This window comes from Anguilla rostrata, chromosome 15 (genome assembly GCF_018555375.3).
Source record: "Anguilla rostrata isolate EN2019 chromosome 15, ASM1855537v3, whole genome shotgun sequence".
Taxonomy (NCBI): domain Eukaryota; kingdom Metazoa; phylum Chordata; class Actinopteri; order Anguilliformes; family Anguillidae; genus Anguilla; species Anguilla rostrata.
The window spans coordinates 19719733-19735768 of NC_057947.1; the positions used below are offsets into that span (position 1 = coordinate 19719733).

The 16036-nt window shown below is 41.6% G+C and overlaps 1 protein-coding gene across 6 annotated transcripts in view; it reads right to left on the reverse strand.

Moving 5' to 3' along the window:
* epha6 (eph receptor A6) overlaps positions 1-16036 on the reverse strand; it is a 203277-nt gene that overhangs the window by 157246 nt on the left and 29995 nt on the right. For all 6 annotated transcript variants that reach the window (XM_064310573.1, XM_064310575.1, XM_064310574.1 and 3 more), the window contains exon 3: positions 14030-14094. In XM_064310573.1, coding sequence (XP_064166643.1) covers positions 14030-14094 — 65 coding nt within the window. The remainder of the gene's footprint in view (positions 1-14029; positions 14095-16036) is intronic.

Here is a 16036-nt window from a genome sequence, read left to right on the forward strand (position 1 = left end):
CTTCCCTAATGCATATTTCACACTCTGGAAGATTTATTCCCCTCCCATAAAATAACACATACCCATAATCCTGGGATTCGTCCACTCACAAAATAGATGCAGGTATGGTACATGCAGCCTCAGACAAATGCATAAAAAAAGTTGTGGTGCATGAGTGCAATAACACTGCCATCTCTGTGGAGAGATGGGACAACACCAGTGTGTGTACGAAGGTTTATTGAATGGACGAGAACCGTTTGTGTTCTGTTGTCAGTGAGATCATAGGAATCAGCAGAGGGGATGTCACTGAAAGGATTTTATTGACAGATGGGAGTGAAAGAGGAATGAGTACCCAAATGGCCGTCGCACCAATCTACAGCTCTGGAATGCAGCAGTGTGTGCAGGACTGGTGCTTCCCATTGGTCAAAGCTTTCCATATTAAATTAGACCTGATTTTAAGATCAGAATGATTAAAAAAAGGGAAAAAAAAGACTTTGACCAGTAAAATATCTTGTGTTTTGTCATACAATATATCACTTTATTTTATTTGTGTTGGTAAAGGGTTCAGAGAGAACAATGCTCCCTGACTGACTCTTGAGAAGTTTCCAGAAATAAATGAGAAAAATATCCTGCACACAGTTTAATGCTTCCAAGAGTGGATTTGCTGCAGCGCACTTTGAACAGGTACATGAACAACTGCCTGATTGAAACATTGTGAACTTTGCAATTCCGGTAATAAAATCTTGGGAACATTAAATTATTTCCTTCATATGATTCACTGCATGCCCAGAACAGGTGCTCACATAGATATACATACTACATGTATTGAAATAAGGAATGGATAAAAAACTACTACATGTCTTGATATAAGGAATGTATAAAACAACAACTGCTACTTACCACAACTAATAACTGCTCGTACCACTGTTACTGCTACTACTGCTTTATAATTATGAGCTGAAATTAAGGACAAGGATACCTTAACCAGTTAAATAAAGAGGCAACAGAAGTACAACACAGTGGTCCTCATCTGATCTAGCTTTGGCTGGACTTCAGCTGGCCAGAGAAGTCTCTCTCAGTAAGGAGATGAGAAAGGAAGCATGTCATTCATGGGAAGAGATGAGAACTTGAATTAGCCTATCTCCCTGTCTGATGAATAACTACCATTCACCATATTGTTCTGGCATAGGCACAAACTAAAACCTATTCTCAGTCACAGCCACAACAAACAATTACCCTTATCCAAGAGTACAGTTAGAGTTAGTTCTAATGTTCAGAGACAAAACAGACTTAACTTGCTCATTAAACACATCTGGTGCCTGATTAACTGCACACATTTTAAATTAAGATAAGCCATTTTACAAGATATGGATATACAACTTTGCCGCTGGTGCTTCATGTCTCAGTAGTATTAAGGTTTAACATTAGTAGCGCTGTTATATTTGAAGATATAATAATGCATGGCATCACTGAGTATGATATATGGTGCTTGCGTAGAGACCAAAAGTATGCACAATTCAAAATCTATTGTCTCTCTTGAATCTCGTATCTATTGCAAATTAACAGCATGATTTTTAGAAGAAATGAAGCCAGCAAGCTGACTGCAGACGCTTCAAAATGCTGCTTTGTCACATGCCCTATAGAGTTCTTTCAGTGCCCAAAAATACCAGACATGGAAGTGCTTTTCCAGCAGACGCATGTGGACGTGCTCACGGGTCTCTGTCTTCTCCTTTTTGGGAATGACACCGAAATGTAATTAGAATTACACTAGAGACGTCCTTTATTGGCAGGCCTGTCCTCTTCAAAGAAATCAATTCTGAAGGGCTTGGTGAAGTGCTCTATTAATTTTAAATCAGTTTAGCTATCATATTTCCTGGATATTTTAGTTTTTGAGAGGTCAATGGAAAGGTTGTACTAAAAAAGCCTGTTGGGCGCTAGGCACTTTGTCAGACCAAAGTCACTGTTTAAAATGAGCTTCTTTTTAAAAAAAAATGTTGTTGCCATTTGATTGCTCCTGCCTTTGTATGGAGTTTGTGTTCAATGTATACAACAATGCATAATAAAAACATAATACACATATTTTCGTAAATTCAATGATAATTATGAAATCCCATTCCATATTAGGAATTTGACTAGTTTTTCATGTGCCATGCAGAGAATAGAAAATGGAAAAAAAAAAAAAAGTTGATGTAGTCAACTTAAAATGCATAGACATTACAGCCCAGAAGAGTAGTTAAAATGATAATATTAACAGCATGTGAGAGTTTATAGTCCCAGTGATATGAGCTAGATTATTACTGCGGATAGTGCATAGAAAAAAAAGAGATGCCAAACTTGTAACATGAAAAAAGGTCAAGAAAACAAACTAAATTTTGACAGACAAATCATATTCATTTGTTCAAAGATCAATATTTCCACGCAGAATGAATAAATCAGTAACACTTCCAAATTGAAAGAAAAATAGAAAAACCAGGTAAATCCTTAGTTTAGACAAAGTAAAGCAGCTGATCTCACAGCACCTGTCATTCACAACATCTTGGACATCCTTATAGAAGTGAAATACTGATTTTTTTAAAATTATTTTTTATAAAACATTTTATCACCATGAAGATAAAACTAAAATCCTACTCATAGGAGCAAATGGAAAGAAAGATAAAATACTTAGCAGGACATCTACAGCAGCTGCTGAAGTCCAATCAGAAGTGAGGAATTGTGGTGTCATATTTTACTCTGAATCACATTTCAAGTCTCTCATAGACTATGTAACCAAGACTGCCTTTTTTCCTTTGAGAAATATAGCACGTGTCAGGCCATTCCTCTCTCTGCTATGAAGCTGACACATGGGTTTAGTTGCCTAGATTATTGTAATGCACTGTTGACGGGACTACCAAAGAAGCTGATTGATAGATCACTATTTGTACAAAATGCTGCTGCCAGCATCTTAACAAAACCAAGGACATATGAACATATCACTCCTGTTCTGAGCTCTTTGCACTGGCTCCCAGTATCTTTCAGGATTGATTTTAAAGTACTTCTGCTCATCTACAATGCTCTTAATGGTTTAGCACCATCATGCATTTCTGATGGTCTGTCAGCATATGTTCCAAGCTGAACACTTAGATCATCTGCTGCTTCTAAGAATGAAACAAGAAATCGTCTGAAGCATTGTTCTGTTTTTATCCTCCAAAGGCTTGGACTGCTCTACCAATTGCCATCTGTGAGGCAACTACTGTACAGATTTAAGAAACAGCTCGACTCATTTTTTAATCATGCCTTCCACTAGCCTTTATTTTTTATTTTGGTTTAACGATTTTAATGATGCATGCTTTTATTTTTTTACTTTGTATTTTCTTTATATAAATTGAATTGGTTGTTGTGACACTAACACAGTGGCTGAAATACTGTGGGTCAGGACCCATTGATGAGTATACACACATTACATTCTGCACCACAGTAGTTATCTGTATTTGTTTAGACACATAATTTAATTTCTAAATTCAATGACAGCATAAACAAATGGTCTGCTATAATTATTATTTTTGCTTTTGGGGCTATTTGTTGCACGTCTTATTGCTTTCAATCAATATACTTGGTGACCTCATTGGACATATTTTATAAGAGGAGGAGATGGTGCAGGAGTAGCTTCTCTCAACAACCCATTTTCAATGTTTCCATTACACTATCTAGCTTGTGCTTTTAATAGATACTGAATCACTAATAAGGTGACTTGTGAAATGGTTCATCAGTCTTGACTTACATCCCATGACCAAATCAATCCAAGGCTAAATCTTAAAAATGACATCACCCCAGGCATTTCTAATTTGTGAGTCGCAGGTGGGGAGAATGTCATTAAATTCAGTCAGTCATGAACTTGGTTTACAAAGAGGATTTCCCTGTGATAATCTACCTCACAATCAAGGGAAATGCATCCTTTACTCTCCCAGTCCATAGAACTTTTATCAATATTCTAGGAGTACTTTAAAATATAGTAGCAACTATGAACATATCCTCACTATACTAATATTTTTCTACACAATACATAATACCTGTGTATTTTCTTTCAAATTGTCATTTTGTTTTGAGCCAATACACTCCAGCAAAGCTGGTTTGCCCAACCAAACCACAATCACAATCACCATGTGAAGCCTTGGTTGATTTCAGTGTCAGGGAGAGAGAAGCAGATGGGTCGGTTTGACTATCGCTACCCTGATTATTATTCCAGGATTTCCTCTATGTGACATCCGGCTCATCTCAGTTTGGGACTTCCTGCCACCTCCGCCCTCGTCCCATCCCAGAGGGCCCCGCTCATACCCAGCAGCAGCTCTCCGTGCCCCTAAATAAAAGCAATTTAGCTCCTGTCTGTGTGGGTTAATGCGAGACTGCTGGAAACACAGGTGGACAGAACCCAATGACCTGACTGCTGATGGAGCAGGGGTCAATTAACCTGGAGGCTCAGGGGCTTAAGGGGAGACAGGGCTTGACATGCCACCGGGCTACATCACTACAGTCGCTGCCGGTCTCTCCAATCTCCAGGCCCCCACAAACCATCTATTTCCCACTGATCTCAGCCATTAAATTCCACTCAGATTATTCATTTATTCATCTGTGTTTTATTTATACGAATGTGAAACGAATGGTTCAGGTGTAAGGCACATCTTCAATGGCATGATCCCCCATCAGTCTCTGACACAAAGGAAAATCTATAACCCGCGTTGTGGAAAGAGGAGAAAAATGAAGATCGAGACATTTTCTGTAGCCTGCGCGGAGGCGAACGCATTTTATATTTTGGCTCTGTCACCGGGGTTTACAGGACACATTTGTTTGGGAGGCGTTTTGTGCAGGGCCTATCGATCTCGGCGCGGCTCTGCATCGTTAAGCGCGGGAATCGCGGGGAAAAGCGTGCTCCCGGACCGAGCGTTTTCGCTGTGATGAATTCAGATCAGACCCGGCCACTTGCAGAGATGATGGCCACCCCCCCGTGTGCCCGGCCCACTGCGTCTAGTGCCATTACGAACGATAAGACTTTCATAACCACCTGTGAGGCTGGCTAGCAGGCGGCACAACCCCAGAAAATACCTACGCCTCCATATGCTAATAGAGCTTCTATGACAAGGTGCAATAACGGCCGACCGGAGTGTGTGACACAAACGTGTGCGCGCCAGGTGCTCTGGCTCGGAATGCCCTGAGAAAAGGCCCGGCCTGTCCTCCTCAAAGTCTCAATTTTGAATTCCAGCACAGTCGGCTCAAATTTACAGACTGAAATATTCCACCTTTTATTTAGAGCATTTGGGATGTGTGTGTGCGCGAGTATGTATAGGAGTGTGTGTCTGTGTGTGTGTTTGGTGGGTGGGTTGTTTGTTCAAACAAAAGACATAAAATACCGTCAGATATTTTGGAGGGAACATATTAATCATTCACATATCGCTGATCAACTCCTTTTGAAGTGGCGGGGACACAGACAGGCCTGGGAAAAGGTCAACTCTTCAAAGAGAATATTGAATGAGAGGAAGGGGGAGGACGATTAATCAACACTGAGGTAAAAGAGCTTGGCGGGGCTCTGATTCGACGGTTTTAGCAGTTCTGATTAAGGACGCACTAACCTTGCATCGCCAGGTGTGAGACTCACTTTGACGGCTGACTCACTGTGGATTTCTCCCCCTTATTGACACTCCAAAGAAGAAATGCAAAAAGCACAGATGCCCAGATGCCAATAACTCTACAATGAATGCACTAATTCCCTCATTCATTCATTAGCATCGGGCCCTGATAGAGGCACGTTGCGCTGTGATAGAGTGCGTGTGATCCCCGGTGCACTCATACAGACCCTGCTACATTAACACGCGCGTGCAGGCAGACGGCAGGCACGACCTTGAGCGGCTCCTCCGGCACGCGGCCCGGCGCGTCCCCAGTTCCAGGCCCTCATTACCGAAGCATCCTCTCGACAGGCCGGGGAGCGTTCCCCCCCCAAGACAGCTGCCTCATCTCGACAGCCTGATTACTGGGCGCCGTGTACGCGCGGGAGGCCTCCCGGCTCGGCGCTCCCCGCCGCGCATTTAGAGCAGGGCGGCCTCAGTCTGGCGCTGTCAGCCGGGCCGGAGACGCTGTCACCGGGCCCCGGACGTTTAAAGTCACGGCTCATTACCACGCTCCTTCCCACACCGCCGAGGTGAAAGAGGTGTCATCGCCGAGGAAGCGCTACCTGGGGGAGCGGGGGCGTGGGCGGGGGCATGGGGTGGTCTCCAAATTCACTTCAGTGTGAGACACTGCCATCTGAACCCCCTTTGGCATTTAACCCATTTCATTTTTACATTTAAAAAAAAATCTTTCGGATTCACACCCTGCTTTTCCTATCTCTCAAACATTTTATAAACACATGGGAGTTGGCCAATCAAAATTCCGTAACTCCAGCCGCCTTTAATTTGACAGTGCAGGAGTGCATTAAGATTTGGCCCGGGCCAAATCCCTGACAGGCAACGAGCCAATTAAGCCGTCCCCTGGCACTGCTTAAGCCTTGTAATGACAGAGGTCATTGGAAGTAACTCAGACACAGAATTACTCTCCCGCCCCACCGCATGCTCCTCTGGGGGCTCTGCTCTGTGACCCCCCGCACTCCCTCCAGGGACACCATTAATCTATTAGCTTGCATGCTCATGAAAAAATGGCAGCATCTTCAGTCATTCCTCATAATGGTATTAAGGAACACAGCACTGGATGATAAGCGTGAGGTAATTGCAATTAATTACCCTGATTATATATTGTAATGAAGGATTAAAGCTTAGGAGTGTGAGACGAAGTGTAATGTAATGTGCCTGCCTGTGTTCTGACTGATAGTCCAGGTTCAGGTACAGCATGCCTCACAAGCAAATCCTCTAAAATCCCCCACCCACAACTTCTGAAAAATCTTAATGAATATGGATCGTGAGAAATCCTCAGAATGCCTCTAGGTACAGCCAAATGATCTGCCTGTACAAGGGTTTATGCAGATTATACCAAGGCTTATACTTATTCAGTGAACATGATCGTCCAATCATTCTTGTACAATTAGTAAAACTGAAATGTGGAACAGTTCAACTTCCTTTATGAGCCATGTGAAAACTGTACTGCAGTCACAACAATATCGGAGGGTTTCACATTAAAATGGCCGCTATTTTGTGCCAAGAGTGTGGGAGACACCCAAGTCCTTAATATGGTGTCTGTTCACGCATATTGTGATATAGCTTGGATTACTTATGCAATCTAGGCCGGTTGCTGATATTAAGGGTGACATTAGCAGGGTGCAGTGAACAAGCAAAACAACTGTCTTCATTTCAGTTTAGTCTGAACGCTCAACCAAACCACTGTTGTTTTGGAGATAAATTTTTATATAATTTAAAGCAGTTTTATGTAATTAAATAAATAAATACTGCTCCCTCCTCTCACTCTGGGGAAATAACTCATACATATTTCAGCAGAGTGTCTGCCAATGCTGAGAAAAGCTTACTGAGCCCGCATACAGACGCCAAAACCAGGCCCAGTTCCCCTCTGCACAGTCCAGGCACATTCCAGGCTATTCCAAGGCCTTTTCCCTCTTATTATTTTGAAAGGAAAGACGTGTGCTTTGGCTGAGGAGGATTTTTACAAGTTTGACTTGGGGTGTGTTCGATGCTCACTGAGCGACAAACGGTGGTTGCACACCGGCACTGGGGCGTGGCCCACTGGCATAGCACGGGCCATACTGGCATGGTGCGTGGCCCACTGGCATGGCATGGGGCATACTGGCATGGTGCGTGGCCCACTGGCATGGCATGGGGCATACTGGCATGGTGCGTGGCCCACTGGCATGGCATGGGGCATACTGGCATGGTGCTTGGCACACTGGCATGGCATGGGGCATACTGGCATGGTGCATGGCCCACTGGTATGGCATGAGGCACCAGCATTTATCTGAATAACAAATCAGACTGACAATGGTTTTTAATAAAATAGAATTTATTATATAAACAAACATCTAAACTAAAATCATAAAAGGCTAACTAAGGGAATATGAAAAGGGGATGAGCGTTTCGCGCGTGTGTGTGTCTAGTTGTGTGTGTTCACCAGCACACCTGGTGCCTGGGAACAAAAGCTCCCCTGTTGGAGCGAATTATGAATCAGATTTTAGCACGTGGTCCTCAGATAGGCAGGTTTGTGTAGATCTCTAGGCCACAAATTAAAAAATATAGCCCATGGTAGAGTTGCTGTATTGAAAGCTTCACTGCAATTTAATAAACAGCAAAAGATAACCCTGATTAAGAAAAATACTTTGATTTGTTTCCTTGAGATTAGTTTCCTTAAGTTATTCAAAAATTCACTTTAATTAAAGAAACACTCCCAGAAAGACACTGCAATCACAAAGAGCCCCTCGGCATCAAATTAACCAGCTTGTGGATTTCTCATGTGCAAAACGTTTATTTACACAAGCTTGGAAGGCTCCGATGTCAAAATGTAGCAACGCTCAAATGACACCTAAACCTGGTTTCAAGCAAAAACCCCTTTCAACAGACCAGGAGCAGCAGGGAACCAGCAGAGCTCATCGGCCTGTTTGGGCCAGTATCATTGCCTGCATCATTACAATATTGGCTAACACGATATGAGTTTCTGTTCTTTAATCAGACAGAATGCTTGCAGCATATGGGCTGCACTGTGCCCAAGCTCATGGAAACACCGCTGTAAGATGCACCACCTCTGACCTGTGAGTATAAGATATATTGGATGAATATCATGTGCCACCTCCGAAAAATAACTTGCTCTCTACTGTCTGTCCCTATTAGTCTTGTCTACTAATTGGCCTCGCTGGTTCTTGTTTTGTTGCCTTTTTGTTTTTGCCCCGTTTAGCATTATTTTTCATTCGTTTTATTGTAAAGTGCGGCACATTGGAAAGATCCTGGTGAGTGTATTAAAAAGTAATTAAGCAAATAACATTTCTTCTCATTACCCATTCTAAAACTAATTAGGATTATTGATACAAGTCTACCGGTGAAGACGGTCTCAGTCAGACCCTCCTCCTCCCTCTTCTCCTCATCACCCCCCGTGTCTGGTATTATTCATGGCAGAAGTCCTGACAGCTCAATCATGGAGTCAGGGCTGCTGCCTGCCCTCCCCTCGTCACTGCTGTCAGACTGACCTACATGATGCAATAGTCTCTCCTGACACCCACAGAAAGTCCTCAGCATGTCTACAGCGTCTTACTAAGGACAGGGAGTCATGCAACAGCCTGGATTCATGCAACAGCCTCCTCGTTAAATATGACTCAGGATTAAGTCCACGAGATGATTTCTTTCCACATTTATATTCCTCAAAACTCACATTTTGAGTGAGTTCAGTGATTATGCAAGATAAAATGAAACTCTATTGCTCAAGCAATGTCTGTTACTAAGGGAAAAGCTGAGCACAAGCTGAGGTTGAATCTAAGCCACTATTGCCCAATCTGATTTGAGTGGATCGCAGCAACAAAGGCTGATACAGCTCCATCTGGCTGAGAGTAATGAGTAGATTTGTACATTACATTGGGCATACATCGCATCCATTCAGAAGATTCTTAAACGATCCTCAGAGGCTCGCAAATAAAACGTGTGAAAGTGCATTCCAGCAGGCAAAGTAATAAACAGGTTAAAAAACAAGCAGCGGATCTACGACAGTGCTACATTTATAAGTCTACAGGTGATTACACAGATTAATCAGCAGGACGTCCCAGAGATGCCAACTAGCTGCAGTGATAACTGCATGCTCCAAAACCACACAGCCCCCACTCTTGACCAGAAAGTCCTCTTAGACCAAGCCTTATGCGAAGGGAAATGACTCCACTGGTTTAATTCAATTGCACAATTTGTCTTTTCTCTAAACCAGGGACAGGGATTGAGGAAGGCAGACAATTGTAATATTTGTGTTTTAACTGTCAAAACTGAGGCCCTGTCCCCCCCTCCTATTTATGGTCTGCTGTGAGTCCAAATCCAAAAATAGCGAAATCCCACACCAGAGCTGTAGAAACATACCTGGTCCCATTTACCCATGTGCTGCATACCATTTAATTGGTAAAAGCTTGCGTTATGCAGGAATCTGCTTTGTTGAGCCAATCTCGACAAAACAATAGTTAGAAACATTTTATAATGTTGCTGTGAAGCTCTGCGTGTGTGCGTGAGTGTGTGTGAGGGAGCATGCATGCATTCCCGTGGGCGGTGGGGCTGAGGGGCATGGGGTTAGATAGCACCTTCTTATCAATACAGTGCCAAAAAAAGCACATACTGAAGAAGGGCTCTGTACCACTTTGCAATTCAAAGTTGCACTGTCATTCATAAACTATGAAGCAGAACAGTTATAGCACACACACATGTATCTTAAAGGCTCTCAATAACTAAAAATCCCTTTAGGATCAACAGTCACACAATGAAAAATGAATTATGAAAAACAAGCAAAGAGGGAACTCTCCCAAACCCAGATACCTTGGAGAGATAAATACTGTCGAACCACTGAACTGAAAAATTACCAATAACATTTTAGAGAACAGTCAGTTGGCCAAAAGTTTAGCTTTTAAATGTAGGCCCTTTGGATTAATGGAATAACAACCCAAATGGAGTAATGATAGGGTTAATGAGTAAATAATTCTCTGCATTTGGACGATTGTAACTGACACACTGCATGATATTTAGATAATATTGGAAAACAGGATGTAAAAATGAATACATTTTGTTGAATTGATTTCATTGACTGAAAACAGAACAACTATGAATAATATGTGGTTTGACTGAATTGCATACACCTTTAAACTCATGCGCATTGTGGATGTGTGGTTCTGGGCCCTGTGAAAGCTCCCTTTCCCATATCGATGACAGAGAAGATACAAGATTGAAAAGGAACTCAAAGGGAACTAAGGGATAAAGAGGACGGTGAAGTAGTCTCCAGTCTTTCTGGTGTTAAGGCGAGGCAATTGTCTCTAATTAAAAGACAACAATACGAGCTCGAGAAGCGTGACCCTCGTCGGTTGCGGATTATGAAAACCCTCCACATCCCCATCTTATTGCGATTCCTCAGACTCATTTTGGGGAAGCTTGGGAGACGGATCCCGTGAGATGCTAACAAAACACTCCCGCAAAGCAGTGACTAGGGGCGCACAAACAAACACTCCACTCGATTAAAGGGAGAACTCATTAAACAATAAATACTCTTCGGGCAAGAGGATATTTGCTTCATTCGGTCAAGCTTGCACAGGTAATAAGCATTTGATTAGCATGACAATGACTGCATTGACAGGAGAGATTTGAACGGAGGAAAATGATATTACTTAGTTTATTACAGTCGCGTTTGTATTATTGTATAAACTTATTTGACCGTCTCAATTTGATGAGATATAAGATTTGATTTGTGGCAGGAGTGCATCTGCAAATGAGCATTGTTGCTCCTGGGCATTTTCTCTGCGGCTCTGCGATGGGAGGAAAACTTTGATAAAATCTTTTTTTGCTTTGCGCGCTCTCATTGACACCATTTCTTTCACACTGGCTCTCCTGAGGCCAATTCGAGTTCTCTAAATCTTGTGTTGGTAGGCAGCAGTTCAAGCGCGCTTTATTGAAAGCCATTTTTGTCTCAATGGGGTCAGCGAGCGATATTCCACAGTGAAATTAACTTAATAGCTTTTACAAAGAGTCTATTGAAGGACACTGAAAGAAGCAATTACAACTTTTCAGGGGCTTTATTCTAGTAAATGCCACCATCAAAAAAATAAAATAAAATAAATAAATAAAAATAATTGAATTCTGTCTGGAGCTTCTGTGATTAATCATCTCATATCATTCTGTGCACCTTTGGTTTTTCCAGTGAATGTAACGGAAATAAATATTTTTCCATTGAAACTATTTAATAAGGGATTGTTAATGTTAAAATTGAGTTCAAGTATGAAAAAAATCATTACAATTTTTCATGTTTTCAGTTGCTTATATTTTTTTTAATGAGACAAAATGTTTCTCTTAGAGAACAATCTTATAACATTTTGTCTATGTATGCACCCTTTTGATATCTTTTTTGTGTAATGAGAACCCAATAAGAGAAATGGATATTTTTGGTACGGTGCAATACATACATGTGAGGGAAATAACTGATGCAAAGTCAATTCTTCTTCACGACATCCTAGCTGACATAAGCAGTGCATGGGTCTCATTAGGGAAGCTGTTTCTCTCATATGCTGCTATTGACACCCGACTTTTCCTAAAAAACTTTCCTAACTGATCTATGCACATTTTGATGTTTGTCAACTCCAGTTCGTAAGTGCTCGTTTGAATATCCTACCAGGTATCAAGCTAAAAACCAGGTATCAAACAAAAAAGAAAAAAAAGAAAATCTAGACAAGGAGAGGATTCTGTGAACATATAGTTGTCATGTTTCACATATGTACATTTGTTCCTCATAAAAAAATAAGCCGTTCATTGAAAGCGAAAGTCGGCTACTTCTGCCTAATTGTGAGGGTGCACAAAATGTTGCTTCCCAAAAGGGCCACCGGTGGCATGGTTTGCAGTTTTTAATTAGAGAACAACCGAACCATAAATTAAATATATATTTATCTGATTTTCCCCGCTAGTGAAGATCTGGTGCATGAGGCGACTCACTCTACGCAGAATAAAACAACCCATCTGAAGCCTATAAAATAATTAGAATCATGGGTGTGAGTGTACATGATTCAAAACACATTTAAGAATATTTAAATTAATTTTTTATGGGTCAGCTTATTTTTGGTCTAAAAGTATTGTACCAAAGTATGTCGAACAGTTCAAACATCGTGATACCATTTTTTGAAATATCTCCCAGCCCTACAGACTATTAATGCTTCAATATATCAAAGTAAAATCAATTGTCAGTTGTAGTTTCAGAAACAATAGAAAATAAATATTGTGGGACTAGTTCACATCTTTTCTGTCTAATTCTCCAGTAACAATAACAGGAGTGGAGTAAGTTGCAGTATTGGCAAATATCAAACTAATAATATTCTATTGTGGTGAAGCCTGAGGTTTACACCCCTAGCCAGAAATGAGGTGCGCTCATTTCCGGGAACGGTGGAAATCTCAAAGGCCTCCTCAGTAGCAAGTCAGGCCGGCAAAGTCCAGACTTCACAAAGATGCATTCAATTCAAGGTTAGGGGCTGTTCTACTGGGGGGACCAGGGAGCCCTTAAACCCATAGTGTACACTGGGTTTCACAGAGAAGGAGCGCCTCGCAAATAAGTGGGCTTTGGAGAGTTCAAGTGTTTAAGATATTACCTAATTGGGAGAGAGTTCCAGCTTGAGACTGACCACTGATCACTGCAGTGGCCCGAGACAATGAAGGACAATGGTCAGTTTCTCTGCAGCCCCTCTGTTACCAAATTACCTATAAGCCTGGGATGGCTAACCAGGCTGCAGATTGCCTGTCACAAAACCCGTGCTCCTCGGACGGTGGGATAGAGACATGGACTCTTGTACAGGTTTGGTAAAGGGGGGGGGGTGTAAGGAACATGAATCCCATGGCCTTTATAGGCCAGTATAAAATGAAACTTACCTGCATGGAGACTCTGGGGGAAGGCAGATGGAACGTAGATACATATTTATATTGTATGTAATAATTTATATTTTGTTGGTGGCTCAGTGTTGTATACTGTATGTAAATAAGTTTTGCATGAAGCTATACGAGAGTGTGAGGCTGCAATCTGTCTGTGTGTGTGGCTAAGTGGGGTTACAGAGTGTGTGCAATGCCAGGATAGTTTTGGGGAGAATACTTTTGTAAGAGTTTTGGAATTTTAACCACGGAGAGAGGTTTTGGTAAAACACTATAGCCCACCCTGAATGAAGGGTGTACACCTTATACGTCTAGAGCTGTGTTTTTAGTTTTTTTTTCCTAGTTGGAGGTCCCCAGTGCATCCCTCCTTGGTAAGCACGGTTATTTTGGGGTTTCTAATAAAAGCACAATTTCACCACAGAGTGGTCTCTGACTCATGTTTACTGCTGGCACAGCTACTTACGGCAGTGCGACAGGGTGTCAGTGCTGATAGGTGGCCACCGGCGGCATGGACTTACCCCATTTATCGGATAGGTCTTCCAGCCCAACTCGCCAAGCACAGCGGTGGTATCCAACAGGACCACTGCATGGAAAGACAAGGCACATGCATCAGCTAGATCTCAATATTCTGACAGAAGAGTCATTAAACCAAATGATTAAGCTTCTCTTGTTTTTTGTTTTGTTTTTCCCCAGACTGCTTCCATATGAGACATCCATATGACGGCAGACAGCACTTGCAACTGATTGTGATGCTGACTGATGACTTGAAAAATGCACTTAGGCATTTCCTGTCATTTTCCCTTTTCATTTCAGGCAGACGGCCACAGAGCTAGGGGAAATTACATTTTGCCACACTTTGGAAAATTCAGAAATTTCACTGCACTTGATTACATTTTCAAGACAACAATGAAAATCTGCATTGATTTAGGATTGCATTCAAAACAAATTACCCCACCCTCCAAAGATAGCAATTTGTTGCAGATTTTGAGAAAAATGCACAATTAAAAATAAATGAACTTGTTCACAAATATTTAAATGTGTGAAAATTGGCGTGAATAACACCCTTCACAGAAGACTTCAAACGGTTTTGATTTATTTATCTTCACAACAAAGAAAGTCTGACTGGCATTCTCCACAGCAGTCCATTACCATGAATGATATCACTAAAATAATCTGGTGCTGATCTAATGAGCTAATGACTCTGGAGTCACTGGATTGTTTATATGCATATGGTATGAATAAATTATGTGTGGTCGATATCAAAAGTTCAGAGGAAGTTCAGGAGAACTGGATGTTTTTGCAAAGTATTATTCCCACAGATATATTAACAGGATATTGAAGATGGCTGATCAGCGCAGTCCCTTCTGCCATGGACGTGGTCTCTCTCTACTTGAGGAACGAGACTGCCCTTCTTTAAAAGTACCATTGTCGGACCCTGTCGTACGTTTGGTCAATGAGAATTTATGCCAGTGAAAGACCGTGTGGGATTTCAGAGCCCTAGGATTTGACCAGCATTATCAGAACTTCGGAAATGCAAGAGTAAATCCCTGAACCAAAAGAGAGCAGCTCCTGAATAACTGAGCTAACGAACTAACACATACTTATCTTAATAGTACCAATTATATGTTGCCTGTGTGGTGCAAATCATATTAATCAAAATGTTTGGGACAATAGCCAAAATCCATCAGCACACACTTAATGTTTCCTGCAATCTATATCCTCCCTGTTGGGAAAAAAGCCAAAGTGCTGGAAGCTAGAAATAGAACTGAAACCTCTGCTTTCAACATTAATGGAGGAAAAGAGGTAAACTGTAAGGTACAGATTTGGTTTCCACAGATCACCATTTTAGTTTCAGTACTGACCATCTCCTTTCTCTGCAGCATGAAAGGTACACCTTTTTGCCTGTTATTATTATTACTGTTATTGTTATTATTATTATTATTATTATTATTATTAATACATTATTTGTTTTTCCTTCCTTTGGATGAACAATGCTTACTCTGTTCAGCAGCACCACTCATGACTTCCTTGTGTCACTATGCATGTCCATCTACAATAATCGCACTAGCAATGGGGCAAACTCAGGGCACTGCACATAAAGTGTGGCCTTCTTAAGAAATCCCAGCAGCCCAGGATATGCTTGCTGAAGGTGGTGGGGTGGTGAACATTAATAGACCCTGATCATGAGTGTGTGAGAGAGCACAGTCATTCACAGGTTCTCTGTCAGCCCCTGGGCCAATTTCAAATGATGAATGTGCAATTTCCTTTGTCTCTAAGGACCAGTTTAATTATGATCTCTATCAATAAGCTGTGCCATATTTGTGAATTCAGCTCGTACATCAGCCGCAGTGCCGTCAGGACTGCGTGCTGTTCACCGCTGCGGTAATCACTAGTAAACGGATCTGATGAGGCACATGACCGCCACAACTAACAAAAAAACAAAATGTAGTAAACTGGTGTTCCCACATAAGTTTTAAAAAATCCACTTTTCTAGAACATTTTTCTAGAAAAAACGTATTTTTATC